The 19,611-nt window shown below is 50.3% G+C and overlaps 1 protein-coding gene across 2 annotated transcripts in view; it reads left to right on the top strand.

The window, feature by feature from the left end:
• Positions 1-19,611, top strand: part of MDGA1 (MAM domain containing glycosylphosphatidylinositol anchor 1) — a 58,449-nt gene that overhangs the window by 13,315 nt on the left and 25,523 nt on the right. For both annotated transcript variants that reach the window (XM_059938781.1, XM_059938782.1), the window contains exon 2: positions 15,420-15,559. In XM_059938781.1, coding sequence (XP_059794764.1) covers positions 15,420-15,559 — 140 coding nt within the window. The remainder of the gene's footprint in view (positions 1-15,419; positions 15,560-19,611) is intronic.

A 19,611-nucleotide genomic window follows, 5' to 3' on the forward strand; every position in this document is an offset into this window, starting at 1 on the left:
CTGAAGCACCAACACCCTGCCTGGCTCACTCCCTCACTTTCTCGGGAGCCGAGGGAGCAGGGGCTGTGAGGCTGTCCAGGGCGAGGGTGGGCTGCATCTTCCCACAGTCTCCTCCCCTTCATTCTGTCAGAGCTGGGGCCGGTGAAGCCAGTGGCTCCTTCGGGCTCTCTTGCAGAATTATAGAGCCAGGGATGAGGGGCTGAGGGGTGAAAGGAGTGATTGGTGGGGAGCCCTGGCTGCTGGTAGAGATCAGTGTGTGTGTGTGTCTTTCTGTCTGTCTGTTTGTGTATGGAGAACCATTGGCAGGAGATAAGCTGTTCTCACTGGGTACCTCAGCAGGAGATGAAATACATTCCCCAAGTCCTCTCTACGCTGGGCATGTACACTTCATCACTATTTTTCGTGCACATGTAAATATACGTGGGCATGCATGTGCTGAAGGTGTGCATATGTGTGATCATGCCCACAAGAACATGGGTTTATGTGCAGGGAGTCATGTATGTATGTGTGGGGGGGCTGCAGACCTCTTTGGGGGCTTCTTTGGGTCCACCTTTATCCCACTGCTCCTCTGGGCAGCCCCTGGTCATCCTTGCCTTGGTCCCCAGGCAGGGGGTGGGAATGGGCATCCAGCACTCTGGACCGTCGGCCCAGCGCTATGTCCAGCCTGGGTTATGACTGCCCACCACCGCTTCTAGGAGACCTGAAGTCGGGGGCAGGGGCAGGCTGAGGCTGGCCTGAAGCTCCTGGCTAATTTTCCCGGCCTCCATCGATCCAGCAACTTCTCCTGAGTCTATTAGCAGTCGGTGAGTGAAAATATCCCCCATTTCAAGCCCTGACCTGAGACAGGGAGGAATCCATAGCAATTTGTTCAAACAGAGGAAAGCATTTCCCTCTGATTTGTATTCCAATTTATTCCAGGCAGGAAGGGGGTCAGGGTGGGGGAACGGGGAACCCTGGCACGGCCAGAGCTGAGCCCAGGCCGTCCCCCTCAGCCCCCCATGCCAGCCGGGGTGGCAGCTGGTACTCCCCATGGCTCCTGGGGTGAGGGCTGAGGAGGGGAGGGTGGGCCCCAGCAGGGGGATGGGAAGAGAGACCCTTCCCAGCAGGCCCTGCTTGGCTGGAGAGCTCAGTTGTGGATGTGGTTTTCACAAAATACAAAGCTGCCTGCTCGGAGCCTCTCTCCCAGCACCGGGGCCTGTGCCAGGCGTGCGCTCACCCGCTGTGCCCGTGCCAGGGCGGGGGCTGGGCTGAACGCATGGACACAGTGGCCCCAGCTGGGCTGAGTGGCAGGGGGGCCTCTTCTTCTCCTGAAGCCCTCCCCAGCCATCCTCGCAGGAACAGAACTGCCCAGGCTCAGAGGGGAGCTGGCACCTTGGAGAGTCCCCTTGCAGGGCAGGGGGCCCCTCACCGCGGGAGCCCTGAGCACATCTGCCTGACACAGCGCTCACGCTTCATTCCTGGCCTGAGCAGACTGGAGCTCACGGGTGTCCTAACCAGAGAGTCTCTTTTGAGCACCTAGGATAACGATAGCTCTGGCTGACATTTATTGAGTACCAACTACTTGCCGGGCACTGGGCTAGTGCTGCCAAGCACCCAGTTTTGGCACGGTCCAGGCGTCCTCCTGCACCTCACTTTCCTCAACCTTCTGCATACTTCTGTCACCTCCCTCAGCCGTCTCTGCCCAGTGTTTTCAGTTTCTCCTGGGAATCACTTCTCCCTTCCACCTGCGGCTGGCCCTAGCGACCGAGGGTCTCAGGACTGATGCCTCTGCAGCCCCCCTTTTCCAAGGGCCTCCACAGGCAGGCCAGCTTCCTTTCTTCTGGATCACTTTCTTTGGCGCCACCTGGCTTTCCGCTCCCCGCCAGGACCCAAGCCTCTGCAGAGGTGGCTCCGTGGCAACCAGAGAGGAGGATTCTGGGAAGGGTCAGCCAAGTGGTCCTGCAGCTTTGCCCCCAACCCCTGCTCTCCACTGTTTCCTTCCCTCATGCCTCAGTGCCCCAGGGAGGAGAGTAACCAGAGAAGTTCTTCACACCAAGGTGTCAGTGACTAGCAGCTCTGAGGTCAGCTGTCGCACATGACTTGCCAGGCTCCATGACACCACCGAGGTCTAATTTCAGAAACAAGCAACTAGATATATCAAAGTCATCTCTCTCGCTCAGGTGGGAGTGTCGGAAGCAGTGTGGCCTGAAGGCTCGTAGCAGAGGCTTCTGCAACAGGTCTGGGTTCAAGTCCTGCCCCAGTCACTCACTGGCTGTGTGATCTTGGGCAGGGTATACTCTGTGCCTCAGTTTCCCTGTGCACAAGCAAATGATAATAATAGTGCCCCCCTCAGGGGGCTGTGGTGAAGAGGAAATGGGAACTTGTGGAAAACCGTTCTGAGCCCAGTGCCTGGGGCTCTTCAGAGGAGGCACTGCTAAGGGAGTGATTCCAGCACCCAGGTCTGCTCAGGCCTGCTCTGATGAGTCACAGAGGCTGCCACCAGGGAAGTGGCATGTGAGGCTCTATGTACAGGCATGTGACACAATATTGGGGGAAAGACCGAGACCCTGGTCCTGGAGAAAGTGTGGCAGAATTCCACCCCTCCTCCCATCTTCCTCTTGGGGAAGTTTATAGCAAGAATGTTCCCTTTGAGCTACTTTATGAGTTGGGAGACAGGTGTGTTTTGCACCCAGCCCTTTACTGCCACCCACATGGCTGCCCATTCCAGACCTCACTTTCCTCCTAAGAGGCAGTGCCCCCCACCTCCTGTCCTTAGCCCCCAGGAGCCTCCTAATGGCAGTGACTTTCCTGTCCCTGGCTGTGATTGAACTTAGGTCCAATTGGCCTCCCCCATCCACAGGTCCTTCACTTTTCTCCCCCAGCCGACTGGGTTTCAAGTCATTTGCAAGTTGTTCAGAGACTCGGCATGCTGAGATCCTACAGTGCATGCCACTTATGTGGTTTCTTAAATTTCAGCCAAAACACGAGAGAAACCCTTCAGTGATGGAAGAAAAAAATAATGAGAATACTTAAGCAGGGGGGCAGGTATTACATTTCCCGATTTATAAATATACCTGATGCTAAAAGAAAATATGTTCCCAAACTTTATGCTTCTGGAATTGACTCTTGAAAAAAAAGAAAAAAAAAGATTGGTCATCCCTTTCAGAAATTTAACGTGCTTTCCCTCCCAGGGGTGTTATCCTTTTGAAACGGACACAGAGAATGCACAAGTGACTATTTATTTATTTATTTTTAAAATTTATTTATTTTTTTTTTGGCAGCGTTGGGTCTTTGTTGCTGTGCGCGGGCTTCTCATTACGGTGGCTTCTCTTGTTGCAGAGCAGGGGCTCTAGGCACGCGGGCTTCAGTAGTTGCGGCTCACAGGCTCAGTAGTTGTGGCACACGGGCTTAGTTGCTCCGCAGCATGTGGGATCTTCCCGGGCCAGGGCTACAAACCCGTGTCCCCTGCATGGGCAGGCAGATTCTTGACCACTGCACCACCAGGGAAACCCGCAAGTGACTATTTAATATGCTGGCGTTGATAAGAGGTATGAAGAACACACAAAGCAGGTAAGAGGATTGAGAGTGATGGCCGTGGGGGCAGGGATGCTGTCTTAAAAAGGGTGGTCAGGGAAGGCCTGTCTCAGAAGAGAGCTGAAGGAAGCGATGGGGTGAGCTCTGGAAATCCGGGGAAGAGCAATCCAGCAGGGGGAGCTGCAAGTGCAAAGGCCCTGAGGTGGAAGTGGGCTTGGTCTGCTTGAAGAACAGCAAAGACAGCAGTGTGGCCGCAAGTGGGAGGAGGGCAGTAAGATACAAGGTGGGGATGGGAGCAGATGCAGGGTGTGGCAGGCTATTGAAAAAGCTATGGCTTTGACTCGAAGTGAGAGGAGACCCACAGTAGGGTTTTGAGCAGAGAAGGGACAGGATCTGACCTAATGTTGGAAAGGGATCCCTCTGGCTGCTTGTGGAGAACAGACTGTGCCAGGCAAGAGAGGAAGCAGGGTAGAGCTCTCTGGAGGCTGCTGTAAAAATCCAGGCAGGGGATTGTGGTAGTGGTTTCTAAGACCAGGTTGGTGTTTCAGGGGTCGGATGCAGGATCAGTTCCGAAGGTTGAGCTGGTGGATTGGGCATGGGGTATGGAAGGAGAGAAGGCAGGGATGACTCCCAGGTTTCTGGCTGCCAGTGTGTTTTCAGTGACAGAGGGTGAGGAATGGCTCTCAGGCCTTGGGGGTGTGGCGGGGTCACTAAGTGCTGTCCTCCTGAGGTCAATGGATGTGGACAGAGGCATAAAGTTAATCAGGCCCTTGCATCTCTGATCCCTGGTTTTTAAACCTTCAGAGGCAATCCTTCTCCTGCCTCCCGAGCTGGGATGAAGGTCCAGCCTGGAGGAACTACGCAGGGGCTGCTTTAAGAGGTTTCAAGCAGTCAGGTTGTGACACCCATAATTCCACCCCCCAGCTGGGCGGGATGATGCCCAGGAACCCACAGTGGCCCGGGGTGGGGGTGGGGGGGGACCAGAGTGCTGCCGCACCAGAGTGGCGGCGGTAAGCTCTGCAGAAACACTGTCCTTCTGTCCCCTGTCCTTCTGTCCTGGCATCTAAGGCCCCGCCTGCTCTTAAGCTGCAAGATTGATTTTGCTTTCAGGGTTGTTATTATTATTATCCACTTAAACAACTTCATAGGAAAAAAAAGGAACCCAGTGACCGTCGAACATTAACCATTCATTCTAAATTCCCTGCCCATACCTGTCAATATATTTTTACATAGCAGTAAACAGTGGTCCATTCTGCTCTCTTGGCTGACTTTATCTCCTACACACATCTCCTGGTATTGACTGAGCCCTCAGACCTGTCAGCTTAATGGCCGCAGGGCACCTCCTGCATTGATGCGCTGGAGTTTGGTCACCGTTTCTCCAGTGCTGGGCATTTGGGCAGACGCCAATTTCTTCTAAATAGCTCTGCCATGAATATCCTTATGTGAATTACTTTTTCCTTTTAAATTATTTCCTTGGGGCCTATTCCCCAAAGTGAGATTGCCTAATAGGTCATAGGCTAGGAACAGTTTTATGGTTCTCATTTCGCACTGCCGGCCCGTGCTACAAAAAGTTTGAGCCGGGCTTGTGCGCAGCCCAGCCACAATGGATTTTTATCAGTTTAATTTATTTTCACTGGTTTAATAGGTGCATTATGGCCTGCTTCTTAACTTCCAGTTTTTACTTCCAGAAGCCATATTTGGGTCTTTTGAACATCTAATAATAATAAGACCTGATCTGTGCAGAACTTTACAGTTTACATGGCACTTTCTGATATGTCATCTCACTTGAGATGACATATCAAGTGAGATACGATGAGCCTAATATTATTGGCCTCTGTTTTATATGGTGAAATGGGTGTTTAGTCAGGTTGAGTGCTGGAGTGGAACTTCCAGCCAGTTCTTGCAGGTTTGGTTGGAAAGAACTCCCACCCACTTGCCACCATCCCGTTCTTTCAGAGGGCCCAAGGCCCCCCCCCCCCACCATCCTGTTCTTTCTGAGGACCCAGGTCCCCAGATGCTCATTTCAGCCCCAATCCAGTGCCTCAGCCCCCTGTCTCCCTCGGTTCCCACAGCCAGGCCTGTGTCAGGCTGCAAGCTGTGCCCTGTGCTTCAGGCTTGGGTCTCAGCTCGGGGAGTGGGAGGAAAACACTGGGCTTTTGGGTCAGAGGGGCCTTTGAGGGTTCTTTGCTTTAGCGAGGCCACTGCTCCCTCCATTCCCTGGCCCAGGGCTGGCCAAGGTTCTGCATTCTGGGTTGGGGGCCTGGACCTGGCAGCGTGTCTCTGGTCCCACCCAGGATGTGCCCCATCCCCAGTGGTGGTCACAGGTACACTGGTGCCCTGGTGACTGAGCCTCAGGCGCCAATAAACAGGGTTACTCAGGGACCTGTCAGGCTCTACACTGGAGGCTTCAACTCTCAGGCTAGGGGGACCTTCTCATGGTGGACACACCCTTAGGTATGAGTTTGGTTTTATTCTGCTCCCTTCTAACTATACTTCTAGAGCATCTACTAGGCAGCATGTGCTGTGATTGGTGGATTCCATTCTTATTGTATTTAACACTCTCAATAGGGAACATTCTTATGCCCATTTTATAGGCAGGAAACTGAGGCTGTAGACTAGAGAGTTAAATGATTTGCCCCAGGTCACACAGCAATTATTGCAACAGCCTGAATGAGAACCCCTTTGTCTACTCCAGCCTTGCCCCTCCCATGGGCTTGGTTCAATAGGTATGCTTTGTCAGTTGGAAGGTTGGTCACATCCAGAATTTGGCCCACTGCCAGGGTCCAGGGCCAAGTGAACTGCAGTGGTGGGGTCTCCAGGACTGCAGATCTTGGTGGGGTTGCGTAGCGGGACCCCAGCAGAAAATTTTTACACGAGAAACCCTATGTCCATGGGCCCCACAGCCCTGGGCCAGGCAGGCTCAGGTCCTGGGTTCCAGATGCCATTCTCTGCTCTGATGGGTGGTAGCCTCTCTCTCTCTCCATCATCCTGGATGTTCTCCTGGGGAGAGCTTTCCTTCCAGTGATTACCTCTTTCTGTCCACATTGACGTTCTGGTCTCTCGGGATTATGGCTCTTGGCATCCCCCCAAAGTAGACCTCTTCATTCAGTTTTACATTTTCCTCTTACAGGCGCTTGGAACAGGTTCCCAAAGGGTCCCAGGCTATATGATCAAATGGAAAGGGAACTGAAATTTATTGAGCACTTACTATATAATAGTGATTATGCTCGGTACCAAATGTGCATTATCTCGTTTAATCCTCACAACCCAGAAGTTATTTTCACTAGAGCTGAGATGTAGTATTATCCCCATTTTACAGATGAAGAGACTGAGGCTTTGAGAAGTTAAATAACTTGCCCAAGGTCACATAGTCATTAGAGGAGAGATAGAGCCCTACCTCCTGCCCCTCATACTACACCATCTGGGCAGCCCCTCAGACTTGCATTTACAGCTTCGGCTCAAGCAGTGCCCAACTTGAGGCATGTGCCTTTGTGATCTCTCTTCCCTGGGTGTCCTGCCTATAATGTTAGCACTGTCCTAGGGCACCTCATTTGTTGACAGTTTTGATCTCCCTGCCCACCAGGGAGAAAGTCCCTTTATAGTTTCCCCCAGGGGACCTCAGAGCCCCCACTTAGAGGGCTTTCTAGTGGCCTGTCCTAACATCCCTGAGTTCATTAGTTGTGTGCAGATTAGACTTCCACTGGTATGCAGACAGTGAAGATTCTATGAGTAGAACCTGGCACTCTCAAAACCTGTGTGCCTTCTGATGGGGCCAGGATGTAGGTGCAGTGGTGCCAAACCTTCCTAGGGACGGGGGCTCAGATGGACTGGCCACCACTTTCAGCAGTGCCAGGCTCTGCCAGAAGCATCAGGCTCTGCAAACAGTATCAGCTCCTGAAAATGGAACCAGGCCTTACACACAGCAGCAGACTCTGCGAGCCCTACCAGGCCCTGCCTCTGACTATGAGAGCAGAGCTTGTTTTCATGCTTAATCATGGTGATAGGCTGGCAGCCTGTGCCCTGATCTTTCAGCTGTGGCTGCTTTCCACACTCTGTGACAGTGCTCTTGGACCTGGAGGTCAGAGATACATACATACTCAGGTTGGGGAGAGATTTTTGAAGCCAAAGGGGAGGTCGGCTGAATGTGGATCTGGTTTTGGTAAGCAAAAAAGACTTATTGCTGAGAGCAGACTTTAATAGAGTCGGCAGCAAGGGGAGGGCAGAGGTGCTTCAGGGAGGGGGATGTGCCTGACTCCCTCTGCATTCTAGAGCCGAGGGCAGGACAACAGGTGCTCAGGAAATGTTACAGGAGGGATCCATGAATCAATGGTAAGTTAACAGGAGATTGTATGTGCCTTTGAAGGGCTGGGAGGCCAGGGAGCAAGAGGGACGATGGAGAGAGAATCATCCTGGACCAAGGTCTAATGCCCTGAGAGAGTGACCAGAGGTGGACAGGGCAGGGTGTGCTGGTGCTTCCCCTCCAGATGACTGACATTAAGGTGAGGCCAGGGGAGGTGGTACTGGTGAGGGGACTGGTTCAAACTTGTTTTCCCAGCATGGAATTGGAGCCTCCCCTAGACTCCAGAACTCCTGAGAAGCCACCTGGCCTGCCCCCTGGCCAGCGGCCGAAACAGACGGCAGGCTTCAGCCAGCTCTGCAGACAGGGCTGTGGGAAGGGCAGGGCGAAGCCCCACTGTGGAGAGCACAGAGAGCAGGGTTAATTTTCCCGAGAGGTACACATCTGATGGCCTGTGGTCTGCAGGAGAGGTGTGTAGCCTCATCCCTGGCAGAAGGAGGCCCAGGCGGAGCCAGCCAAGTGCCTGCCCTGAGAGCCTCCTTTCAGACCCCGGCCGCCATTCTCTGAGCAGCTAATTAAAAGAGAAAAGCCTGTTAATATTTCAGCACTGTTAACTCTGCTAAATTATTAAGTGTCCATTTGCATTACGTACAAAAAAGGATCGATAAACATGTGTGTACCAGGAGCTGGGCGAATGAGGGAGGAATAGTTTCTAAGGATGCCACGTGGGACAGGCCCAACCAGTGACTCAGAGACTATGTCCTGGAGCCCTGTGTCCTCAGCACTGTGCCAGGCACTTGCAAACTGGAAATGCATGGGGCTTAGCACAAAAGTCAGAGAGTCAGATGGACTCCAAATCAGCAGGGTGTCCTTGGGCAAGTTACTTAAACTTGCCGAGCCTCAGCTTCCTCATCTGACTAATGCGAACAATAATAGGCTTGTTGTGGGCAATAAATAAGATAATAGATATAAAACACTCAATAAAACGCCGGCGCAGAGTAATATTATTATTATGTTATGTATATATTATTATGTGATCGTTATATTATGGTGATGGGAGGGAGACCTGAGACATAACTCCAGCTCACAGTAATCCCTCCTTGTTTCCTTTCTGCCTCTCAGCAGGCCTTTATAGGCATCATTCTTATCCCAGGTCTTCTAGACTATGCACTTCCCTAGTGCAGGGCCTGGGTGCCATAGCTCTCTGTACCCACAGCACCAAGCTCAGCACCTCACACTTATAAGGATTTGTTGAATGACTATCTGATAGAAGCTAGGACCAGAACACAGATTCTGTTTCCATACTGCCTGGCCCGGAACACTCAGTGATGCTTCCAGGAGGTGGTTAGGGTGATGGTACTTGCCCTGCCATCCAGTAACTGGGAGATAGAACCAACTTCAGGTGGGGGAGTTGGAAGCACCCCCTTCTTCTTTTCTCTCCTTGCCTTCCCACCACTCTGCTCTGTTTGGAAGTTTCCACAGCCTGCAGACACCCTTCCCCTGAAAGAGTCAGGAGGGGGAAGCAGGACACCAGATCCCACTTGGTCGTGATAAACCTTTCCAAATTTAGGGTGGGGAAGAAAGCTAAAGGAAAGCTGATGTGATGGGGCTTTTAATCAAGGGTTTTCATTCCCTTTGCTGTCTGTCAGCCTTGTTTGGCTCTACATCCTACTGTTGCATCCTCGTGTACTTCGCCAGCGTCCCCCACCCCCTTGGCTCGCAGCTGGGGAGAAAATTCTCTGATGGGGGATGGGGATCCTTGATGAAATTCCCCTTCTAGGTTCCAGTGAGAATTCTCTTCAGAAGGCCATGGAGCAAGCTGGAATTTGCCTTAACATGCGTCCTTGAGAGTTTGTGGCTTCCTCACTGGGCCTCCTGGGTGCTGGCAATCCCCACCCCTACCTACGGTTTGGGGTGTGCACTTTTGGAGGTAGAAAGGAGTGAGCTGATAGACCGGAAGCATCTGCCAGGGACTTGCCATTTCTGCTCAGTTGCCCTCCTTAGGATGCTGCCTCATTGGTGACATGTCTCATGCCGCTTGGTTACTCTCAGCCAAGGGGCTGGGGAGGGGAATGTTACTTGACTCCACAGCCATTATACTCTGTTAAGAAAGAGCTTTATGGTCAAGTGGAAAGCGCTGGATTAAACCAAGTTACATGGATATGTTTACGGCAGGACTTTTCAGGGCCTTTAATAGTTTACTCTTGTGCGCTGAGACTCTGAGAGGGAGAAGATGCAGCATCCTTATTTGGCGATGGGCTATCTGTGAGCATTTTATGGCACACAGGTTTGGCAGACAGTGTTTTCCTTTTCCATGGGGTTTGTTGCTAAAGCTTGGGAGAGTGAAATAGCAAAAGTCTCATAGGCCAGAAGTGGGAAATTGTTCCACAATCCTTCCTATTTTCTATCCACCAACGTGGCGTCAAGCAGAGATAAACAAATCCAGCAGTGCCTCTGAAATTCAAAGGGAGCGTGTTACAAATACAACCTCTGAGGCCCGCCCCTGAAGAGTCAGGGCTAGTGGTTCTGCATGGGCCTGGGAATATGCATTGCAAAGGGCTCCCCTAGTGACACAAGGCGGGGGTAGAGGAGTCCGTGGAGGGCAGTGAACTGAGTTCCAAGCTAGTGGGCAGAAGACCTGGGTTCGAGCCCCAGCTCTGCTACTGTCCTGTGTCTGTGAGTGGACAGGGTGTTCCCTTCTCCAGGCCTCAGTCTCCTTCTCTGCCAAAGGAGGCTAAATAGGACGTGCCTTTTCTGGCTCTCAGAACTGAGGCAAGGATCTTGCAAATATACAATGGACCCCAGGAATGTATCAGGCCTCATCATCTGTGGCAGATAAGACATCGTCCTTTCATGCGAAGGCCTTGCAGTCCCCTGGGGAGGTGGGGTTTTAAGAGGAGTGCAGGATCACTTACGGAATAATAATGCTGGCTGACATGCTTGATGACTTACTGTGTACCAGACAGTTTTAAACACTTTACCTGAGTTTACTTATTTATTCCTCTCCACAACCCCATTTTACAAATGAGAAAACTAAGGCTTTAAATAACCTGCTAAAAGTCACAAGGTAACTTTCTGAAAGTTAAGTGTGTAAGAGGGATGCTCAAAAAGGGCTCCATCCCTCCCCTCTGGTTTTCTGACTCCCTGCACAGTCCTCAACATGAACTCTGAACATGTTCATGAAACATCCCTAATGGTTTAGTGTCTGCTTTGAGTGGCTCCACCCCTGAGATATAGAGGGGGCCACAGAGGGTGGTCTCCTGTCCCCATCTCTTGCTCCTATTTAATCATCCCAGGAGCTGTCATTTATTGACAGAACACATACTGTTTGGCCAGATGTTTTACATATATTGTATTCAACCCTCACACCTGCCCTGGGAGAAAGCATTATTGTTCCCATTTTACAAATGAAGAGACTGAGGCTCAGAGAGGTTAAGTAACTTGCCCAATGTCACCCAGCTAGTGGGTAGCAGAGCCAGAAGTTAGTCCCAGATTGTCTGGTCTTTCCACCTCTCTCCAGCAGATCCCTCCTCTGCCCACCGTTCCTTTTGTCACGTCGCCCTGCTTTGGGGTCATCTTAGCACTTAACACACTCTGAAACCATCCGTTCATTTCTGTTTCCTTGTTTGCCATCCATCTCCCCAACAATGCTCTTTCAGAGCTGGTCTTTGTTTGCTTTTCATGACAGTCTCTCTAGCATCCAGTGCAGCGGCCTGCTTTTGTTGTTTGATAGACTGAATGAAGGGATTATGTCATGGTGCCTCTTGACTCAGGCCCTGGCCTGGTTGCCTTTAGAATCAGAAAATGTTGCTGCTGGTAGTGACTTCCTGGGGTGTGTAGAGCGAGAGGCTGAGGCTCAGTGGGACAGAACCCCTTTGGGGGTCTGTAACTTGGTGGGATCTCTGTTGGTTTAGGGTCAGAAAGCAGTTCCAGCCATTCCAGGGGTGAGCAGAGTGGGGGAGGCTGACTCATGTTAACGAAACTCAGTGGGGGTGATGGGCAAATTGGAATGTCTATGCCAAGGGGGCCTGAGTGCTTTGCAATTAGGCAGCACTTGCTCCAGTAGGAAAATCTGAACCGGGAAGAAGTCAGCCATGGGAAGTGGCTCATCAAGTAGGACTCAGAGTAAAGAGAGTGGGTAATTGTAATGGTTAGTGTCAACTGAGGAAGCTGGATAACATCAACGGACAATGTCATCAAAGGGGGGGTGGATGCTCTTTTTTTTATCTAATTGAAGTGTAAAGTGATACAGTAAAATCTTAAGCAAATACCTTGATGCATTTTTACATGTACATCCACCCGTTTAACAGCCGCTCAGATTAAGACTATGAACATTTCCATCTCACTAGATGGGATCCCATCTCCTCCCCAGAAACTTCTCTTGTGCCCTTCCCAGTAAATAATCGCCCACCTCCACCCAAGGGCAACCACTGTTTAGATCTCTGTTACTATAAGGTTGGTTTTTCCAGTCTCGAATTTCAAATATATGAAATCATACACTATTTCCTCTTTCACATCTGAGCTCTTTCACTCAAATTGTGCTGTGAGATTCAACAGGGTTGTTGTGTCTATCTGTAGTTCTTTTTTCACTTCTGCGTAATATTCCATTGTATGAATATGCCAGAATTTATTAATCCTTGCTGCTCTTGATGGACATGTGGGTCATTTCTTGTTTTTAGCTATAATGAATAAAGCTGCTATGAATATTCTTGGACCTATTGTTTGATTGTCATAGCACTAATTTCTATTGGGTACATACCCAGGAGTGGAATTCCTGCATCATGGGGTGTACACTTGTTTAGCCTGAGTAGGTGCTGCCAAAATCTCTTCCAAAGTGGTTCTACTATTTTAGAGTTGGATAGTCTTAGGAGTTAATGTCATTAAGGGGCGTTAGATAATCTTAATGATGTCATCACCCATGATGCCAACTCATAGCCCAATGTCCAATGAGGAAGAGCACCTGTCAGGTGGCCAGAGGCCTTGTGTCTGCTGGCCAGGCCCCATCTTTTCTGGCTTGGGCTGGCCAGGCCCTGAGAAAGTCCAGCTCTCCAGCTCTTTTTCAGTATTCCTCATCAGTCACCAAAGTGTCTATCATTACAACACTGCCTTGCTACGGGCAAGCCACAGTGTCCAAGATTACAGCTTATCTTCCATTGGAGCCTGTTAAATCAATGTCTTCCTTGTTGAGAGGCACCCCAGGCCTCTTGCAGACATCCATGCAGCCTTCTGGGCTTATCAGCAACTGGCACACACATCACACATTGGTGGGTTGTTTCCTGAGGACCTTGGCCACAGATGGCTATCTTTTCCAAAGCATTTTCATTGCAGGGGGTGATAGTTTCAGACCCATTCCCTAGATTCCAGGGTGCATCTTACACAGGGAGCACGTGCTGTTTATAAAATTCATAGAAAGTATGAGTTGAAAAAAAGACCTCAGAAGTCATCTAATACACTCCCCTCCTATAGGTGAGGAAAGTGAGGCCCATGAGGTTTGACTTGCCCAAGGTCACACAGCTTGTCTCCTGACAGCTAGCCTAGGTTCATTACTCCATGGCAGCCAGACCGGACACTCAGACTCTGGGTTGGTAGCAGCTGCCACTGTTTGCAGAACCTGCTACTGTTGGCAGAGACTCTCATGGTTAAACACAGCCTACATCACCCCCAGACGGCTGCCCCACAAACTTCTTGATGTGCGGCCGGGCTGCCTCTGTGGACCCACCTCTGTAATGAGTTCATGACTGTCCCGTTAGTGTTGGTTGGAGAGACTCTGTTAAGGTGCTATTTGTGGCAACAGTGGAACACATCAGAGTTCTACTAAGCACTTCTCATTTATCCTGTGTGATGATCACATCCACCCTTGTGAGTTCTCAGGGTTGGTAGCCTTCTCTCCATCGTAGAGATGAGAAAATGAAGGTCCAAAGATCACTAGTGTTTTACCCCGGGTAATATGGTATATAAGACTGCCCTGCCAACCTGCAGGAAGCCCCCCTGTTTTCTGAGGGCTGGTTCAAAAGCTGCCTCTTCCATAGAGCCTTCTGTGATTCTTTCTCCAGCAGACAGTGATGTCTCTCTCCTCTCACCTCCTCTTTACCTTTCTTACAATGCTTAGCAACTTCACCATGGCATATTCCTATAAATTCATTCATTCAGTGTTCACTGAGTACCTGCTATATTCAAGGCTTTGCGCTGGGGATACCAAGGTGTGAAGCTCATGGTCCGGTAGGCAGAAAGATAAGAATGCTGAATTTGGTAGGCACGCAGATTGATGCTTTGTTGTTGCACTGGAAAAGTGATGGATACAGAAGGAGGGAGGATGTAGGTCAATCATGGAATGCTTCCCGGAGGAAATTACACATTTTATGAACAGGTTTTATCTCACCTCCCTGCACCTCTTTAGGGCAAGGACTCAGTTTTCACCCCCTTGTGTCCTTCGTGCCCTGGATTAGCTCTCCTGCCTCCACTCCCTCCACCCTCATATGTGAGCAGACAGGTTTGAAATTGGGGGCCTTGCCCTCCTTCCCAGAGCCCAAGTACTGGTGGGCTGGGGGCTGGTTTGCCTTCAGGACAATGGGGCTAAGACACTGAAGGAGGGCTATGAGCTTTTCTGTATCAATCATTTTCCCTTTGGGTCCCCCAGCCATATCCTAGCTCTGGTCCCCCAGCCCTGGCCACTGTGAGAGAGGTTAGGGAGGATCCAAAGTCTTGTGAGAGCTTCCAGGCCCCCGGTGGGAACTTCTCTCCCTAGGAGAGGAGGCTGGCATAGGTTCAGAGAGAAATGAGGGAAAAGTAACAGGCATTTGGGTGAGGGGAATGTGCAGTCCGTGGGGCTGGGGGATATCTTAGTTAGGTTCGCTGTAGGTTGAGCCTCGGATGGTTGGTGGCAGTGAGTTCAGGCAAGTGATTTGCTGAGAAAGTGCTCTAAGGACCAACTGAAAGGGGACAAGGGAAACAGCCAGATGAAAATGTGGTTTAGTTGACTTAGTCTCAGCCTGTTCCCTGGGGTGGGGGTAGGGGGGCTCTGGAGCATGAACAGAACCGCGGTCACCCCAGCTTGAGGCAAGGTGGCTGGGCTTTTGCATCATGTCCACCAGTCATTGGGGTGTGTATGTATTGGGGAAGGGATGACCTCCTAGGCATGTCTGGTGCAGGCAGCTCCCACTGGTTGAGGGCAATTCCCTGGGGCAAGTGAGCTCTGCGTGCCTAGCAACTAACACAGCCGGTGGGAATGGAGGCACCTGCCAGATACAGGGGGCTGGGCAGAGCACCAGCAGCCTGCACGACAGGGGGCTGCTAAGACATGATGCTCACTGGGTGATAACCACTCTGTACAGATTACAAAGCCCCCTCACAATCCTCAGCTCATTGAAGAGTACAGATCTCTTGCAAGGGCCGTGGGATGGGGAGGAATTGCCCCTGTCCTGAGTCCCTGGCCCTTCTGGTCTGGCCCGGGGCCCTAGGAGGATTCTTTCCTGAGCTCGATGGGATCAGGCCTCTGAGGGATGTCATGGAGAAGTCTGGGCTGACCCCTCCCCCTGACACACTCAGGAGGGAGCCTTAGACCCCCTCTGGCCTCGGTGCCTCCTGTCTAAACCTCCCCGTCTCCCGCCAGCTCCAGCCCAGGCTCAGATCGTGCACGCGGGCCAGGCGTGTGTGGTGAAAGAGGACAACATCAGTGAGCGCGTCTACACCATCCGGGAGGGGGACACCTTGGTGCTGCAGTGCCTGGTCACCGGGCACCCTCGGCCCCAGGTAAGCCACTGCCCTGGCTTGAACAGGCCCCTCCTGACCTCGCCTCCTCACTCCCCACCCCACTCTGGAATCAGAAGAGGCAGTGGGAGCTGTGACTAGAGACAGACAGCAGCAAGTCAACAGAAGACAGGAGCCTGGGGCTGGGGAAATAGCTGGAAAATAGACTCTGTGGGGAAGGGCTAGAGGCTGTGGGCTTACTCACCTGGAAATATTGACGACTGAGGGCAAAAAACTGAATGTCAGTTGTTCAGTTCCACTCCATTCCCTGTATCTGTTGAGCAGACGCTCTCTCAGATATATACCTTCATCCACTGTTTGAAGGCAGACCATGTGCCAAACACTATGCTCGTTACTTTCTCCAGTGTTTTCTCTTTGGAGCCTCGCAACCGTGCTGTGAGGAAGGCATCAGGGCCTCCATTTTTAGCTGAGGAAATCGAGGTTCAGCGAGGTTGGGTAAACTCCCAAGGTCCCCAGCTCTTGTGAGGGTGGGAGCAGAATTCGAATCCAGAACCAGCGTTCTCTGTAGCTTGGTACACTTCTTCCTACTTCAGGAGGCTTCCAGTAGACAAGCCCCACACTTTTGACATTAAGAGACTCAAAGCTATTAGAAAGTAACAGAAGATGAGTATCTGGAAAATCTGGGTGAATTTTGTCCCAGACTAAGTGTTTGGTTCAGGCAGGAAGTATTGGCTGGTTATCACTGAGAGCTGACAGGAGGAGGCAGGAGGGTGGGCTGGAGGGATGGGTAAAATTTGCTGGCGAGCTGCGGTGACCTTTAAAAGCAGCAGAAAAGGTTTTGATTGGATCCTAGGAAGCACAGTGATTGCAAAATCCTTTTTTTTGGGGACAATTTTGGGAACAGGGACAGCTTTAGTAGGTTTGGTCTTGAGACAAGCAGATGGACAAGAAAACTCCTAAAGACTTTTTCAAACTGAAACTATCATCACCGCTTCCTCCTTCTTAACGGTTTATTTTTGGAAGTGAAAACAATGCTGCCAGTCTTCAGGTTGGTGTTTGCATAGGTGTGACTTTAGGGATGATCCTCCCTAAAGCCAGGGAGGCAGCTGGGCCACCTCTCCCTCAGGCTGCACTGGCCATCTGTGTGTGTCCCCTTGTGCATCACATGTAGGAGTCGTTTGTGGCTGTGGCTGTGAGTCCGTGCACCCATTTTCTACTTCCATTTGTAGTTTCATTATTCTTCCTGCTACCTAGGCTCAAACCCTTGGGCTCATATTTGACTCAGCCACATATCATTCCCCACACCTAGCCAGGCTCTGAGGCCTTTCTTTTTACGTCTCTTGCATGGGTCTCCTTCTATTCCTCATGACCCCTTGAGGTCAGACCTTTAGTCCTGTCCCTTGGACCACTGCAGTAGACTCTAACTGGGCTCCCATTCTCCTACCTCTCCCCCTCCAATCCATTCCTGCACCCTGCTCCCAGAATCATCATCCTTAGACCTGCTACATTATATCACTCCCAGGTCAGAAACCTTCGATGGCTCCACATTACCTGCCAGACCCAGTTCAGGCTCATAGGGGTGGAACTAAAGACCCCCCCACAATCCAGCCCCCACCTGCCTGTCCTGTCTGATCTCCCACGGCCATCCTCCTCATGCCCCGTCTTCAGTGAACCTGTCCAAATACACCCTGTTCATTCTTGCTTTAGCCACTGCTCTTTACCTGTCCTGAAATGCCTTCTAGTGCCTTTTTGCTCATTTCATTACAATAAATATTTATTGAGCACCTGCTATGTGCCAAGTACTGTGATGGGTCCTGAGGATACAGCTGCAGTTGCTGTTGTCATGGAGCATCCAGTCTAGGGGTGGAGCAAGTATCATCTCATAGCCCACTTTGTTGTCAGATGGAGGAATGAGTGGGCATGGAATTCCCTACTCCAAACTAATAGCAAGAGAGAGCGACTCTCTATGGTTAAAATGAAGAAGAAATCTATAGCGATGGTAGTGAGCAAAAGCTGAAGAAACTGGTACTTGGAGGGACTTAACTGCCTACTCACCTCAGGGGTAGTAGTATTAATACACACATGGGGTTATGAGCTGAGGCCACAGGCCCATCTATGACTGGAGCTAGAACTGGACTTCTTACCTAAAGCTGGAAGCTTGATAAGAGTGACACCACCTATGAATGGGGACCAGAAGATCTCTGCCCCATAGCCCAGAGTCATAGCAGGGAGCAGACTTTCTGCTTCAGGGTGTGGGTGCAAACAGAGTCACCTATGAGGGAATAACCCTAATCCAGTCTGTGTCTTGCACTATCCAAGTGGTGAGGAGACCTTAAGCTGAGAAACTAATATAAAAACTGGGACTTCCCTGACGGTCCAGTGGTTAAGACTCTGTGCTTCCAATGCAGCGGGTATGGGTTCGATCCCTGGTCGGGGAACTAAGATCCCACATGCCGCAGGGTACGGCCGGAAAAAACCCAAACTGGTTGAAACCTGTGAATGCATATATCTTGGGCATAGGCAACCATAAAGCTACACCACAGACAGGCCTGTCAGGACCCAAGTGGAAGTTCTGAGGAAGATAATTCCTACTGAATACAAGCCCATGGGGTGAAATTTTAAAGCATATCTAAAAATACAGTGCCAGGAGAGTCAGTCCATAGACCCAAATAATTGAACAATTCACATCTGAGAAAACAGAGATAATAGAGCAATATGAAAGGATCTTTAAAATAAATGTGTTTAAAATGTTTAAAGAGATAATGGAAGGAATAGAATCTATAAGACAGGAGATTATAAAACCTGATCAGTTAAGATATGGAAAAAAGCAAATAGAAATCCTAGAAATAAAAAATAATATAGTCTTTAGAAAAATTTGGCCTCGATACCATGGAAGTAGCTAAAGAAGAAACTGGTGAATTGGATAATAGGTCCAAGGAAATCAGCTACAATGCAGTCTGGAGAGGACAAAGGGATGGAAAATGTGAAAAGGAAGTTGGGAGACATGGAGGATAGAATGAGAGGCTGTAACAAATTTAGGCATTTTAGAAGGACTAGAGAAGACTTAGAAGAGGCAATATTTAAAGAGAAAAAGCCTGAGAATTTTGTAGAATTGAAGAATAGTATGAACTCTCAGATGGATAAACCAATTCCTAAGCATTTGTAAACAAACCCCATCTAGATAAATCATGGTGAAACTGCAAAATGTCAAGTACAAAAAGCAAAAACATTTTCATGGTCTTGTTCTTTTTCCAAAGCATCCTCTGATCTGTGTCTGAATGTCCTGAAACTGCATGTAGCCTTCCCCAAGTTTTGTAACCCCTGGGTCCATGAGGGTAGAGTTGAGGGTGGTGAGGAGATGAGAACAGCAGTGACACACCATCACTCCTGCCAAATTCTATTGGTCACACAGACCATCCCTGGTACAAAATGGGAGGAAAGTACAGAAAGGTGTGAATACCAGGAGGTGGGGACCACGGGGGGCCATGGTGGAGGCTGGCTATCACATAGACCTCTTTCACAGATGAGAAATCTGAAGCTAGGAGATGAGTAACCTACCCAAGGTCACTAAGCTAATAAGTGGAATAACAAAAATTTAATCAAATTCTGACTTTTCCAGGAATTAATTATATACTCATTTAGTCTTCTCAGTAAGCCTAGGAAGAGAGTAATATTTCCATTGTACACATGTGGAAAGGAAGGCAGGAGAGGTTGGGTAACTTGCCCGCAAATCCATGATGTTAACAACTGCACATACTGCCTTTTTAAAAGCCTCCTCGGGCTTCCCTGGTGGCGCAGTGGTTGAGAGTCTGCCTGCTGGTTCAGGGGACACGGGTTCGAGCCCCGGTCTGGGAGGATCCCACATGCCGCGGAGCAACTGGGCCCGTGAGCCACAACTACTGAGCCTGCGCGTCTGGAGCCTGTGCTCCGCAACAAGAGAGGCCACGACAGTGAGAGGCCCGCGCACCGCGATGAAGAGTGGCCCCCGCTTGCCGCAACTAGAGAAAGCCCTAGCACAGAAATGAAGACCCAACATAGCAATCAATCAATCAATCAATTTAAAAAAAAAAAAAAAAAAAAAAAAAAAAAAAAAA

This window comes from Balaenoptera ricei, chromosome 11 (assembly GCF_028023285.1).
Source record: "Balaenoptera ricei isolate mBalRic1 chromosome 11, mBalRic1.hap2, whole genome shotgun sequence".
NCBI lineage: Eukaryota > Metazoa > Chordata > Mammalia > Artiodactyla > Balaenopteridae > Balaenoptera > Balaenoptera ricei.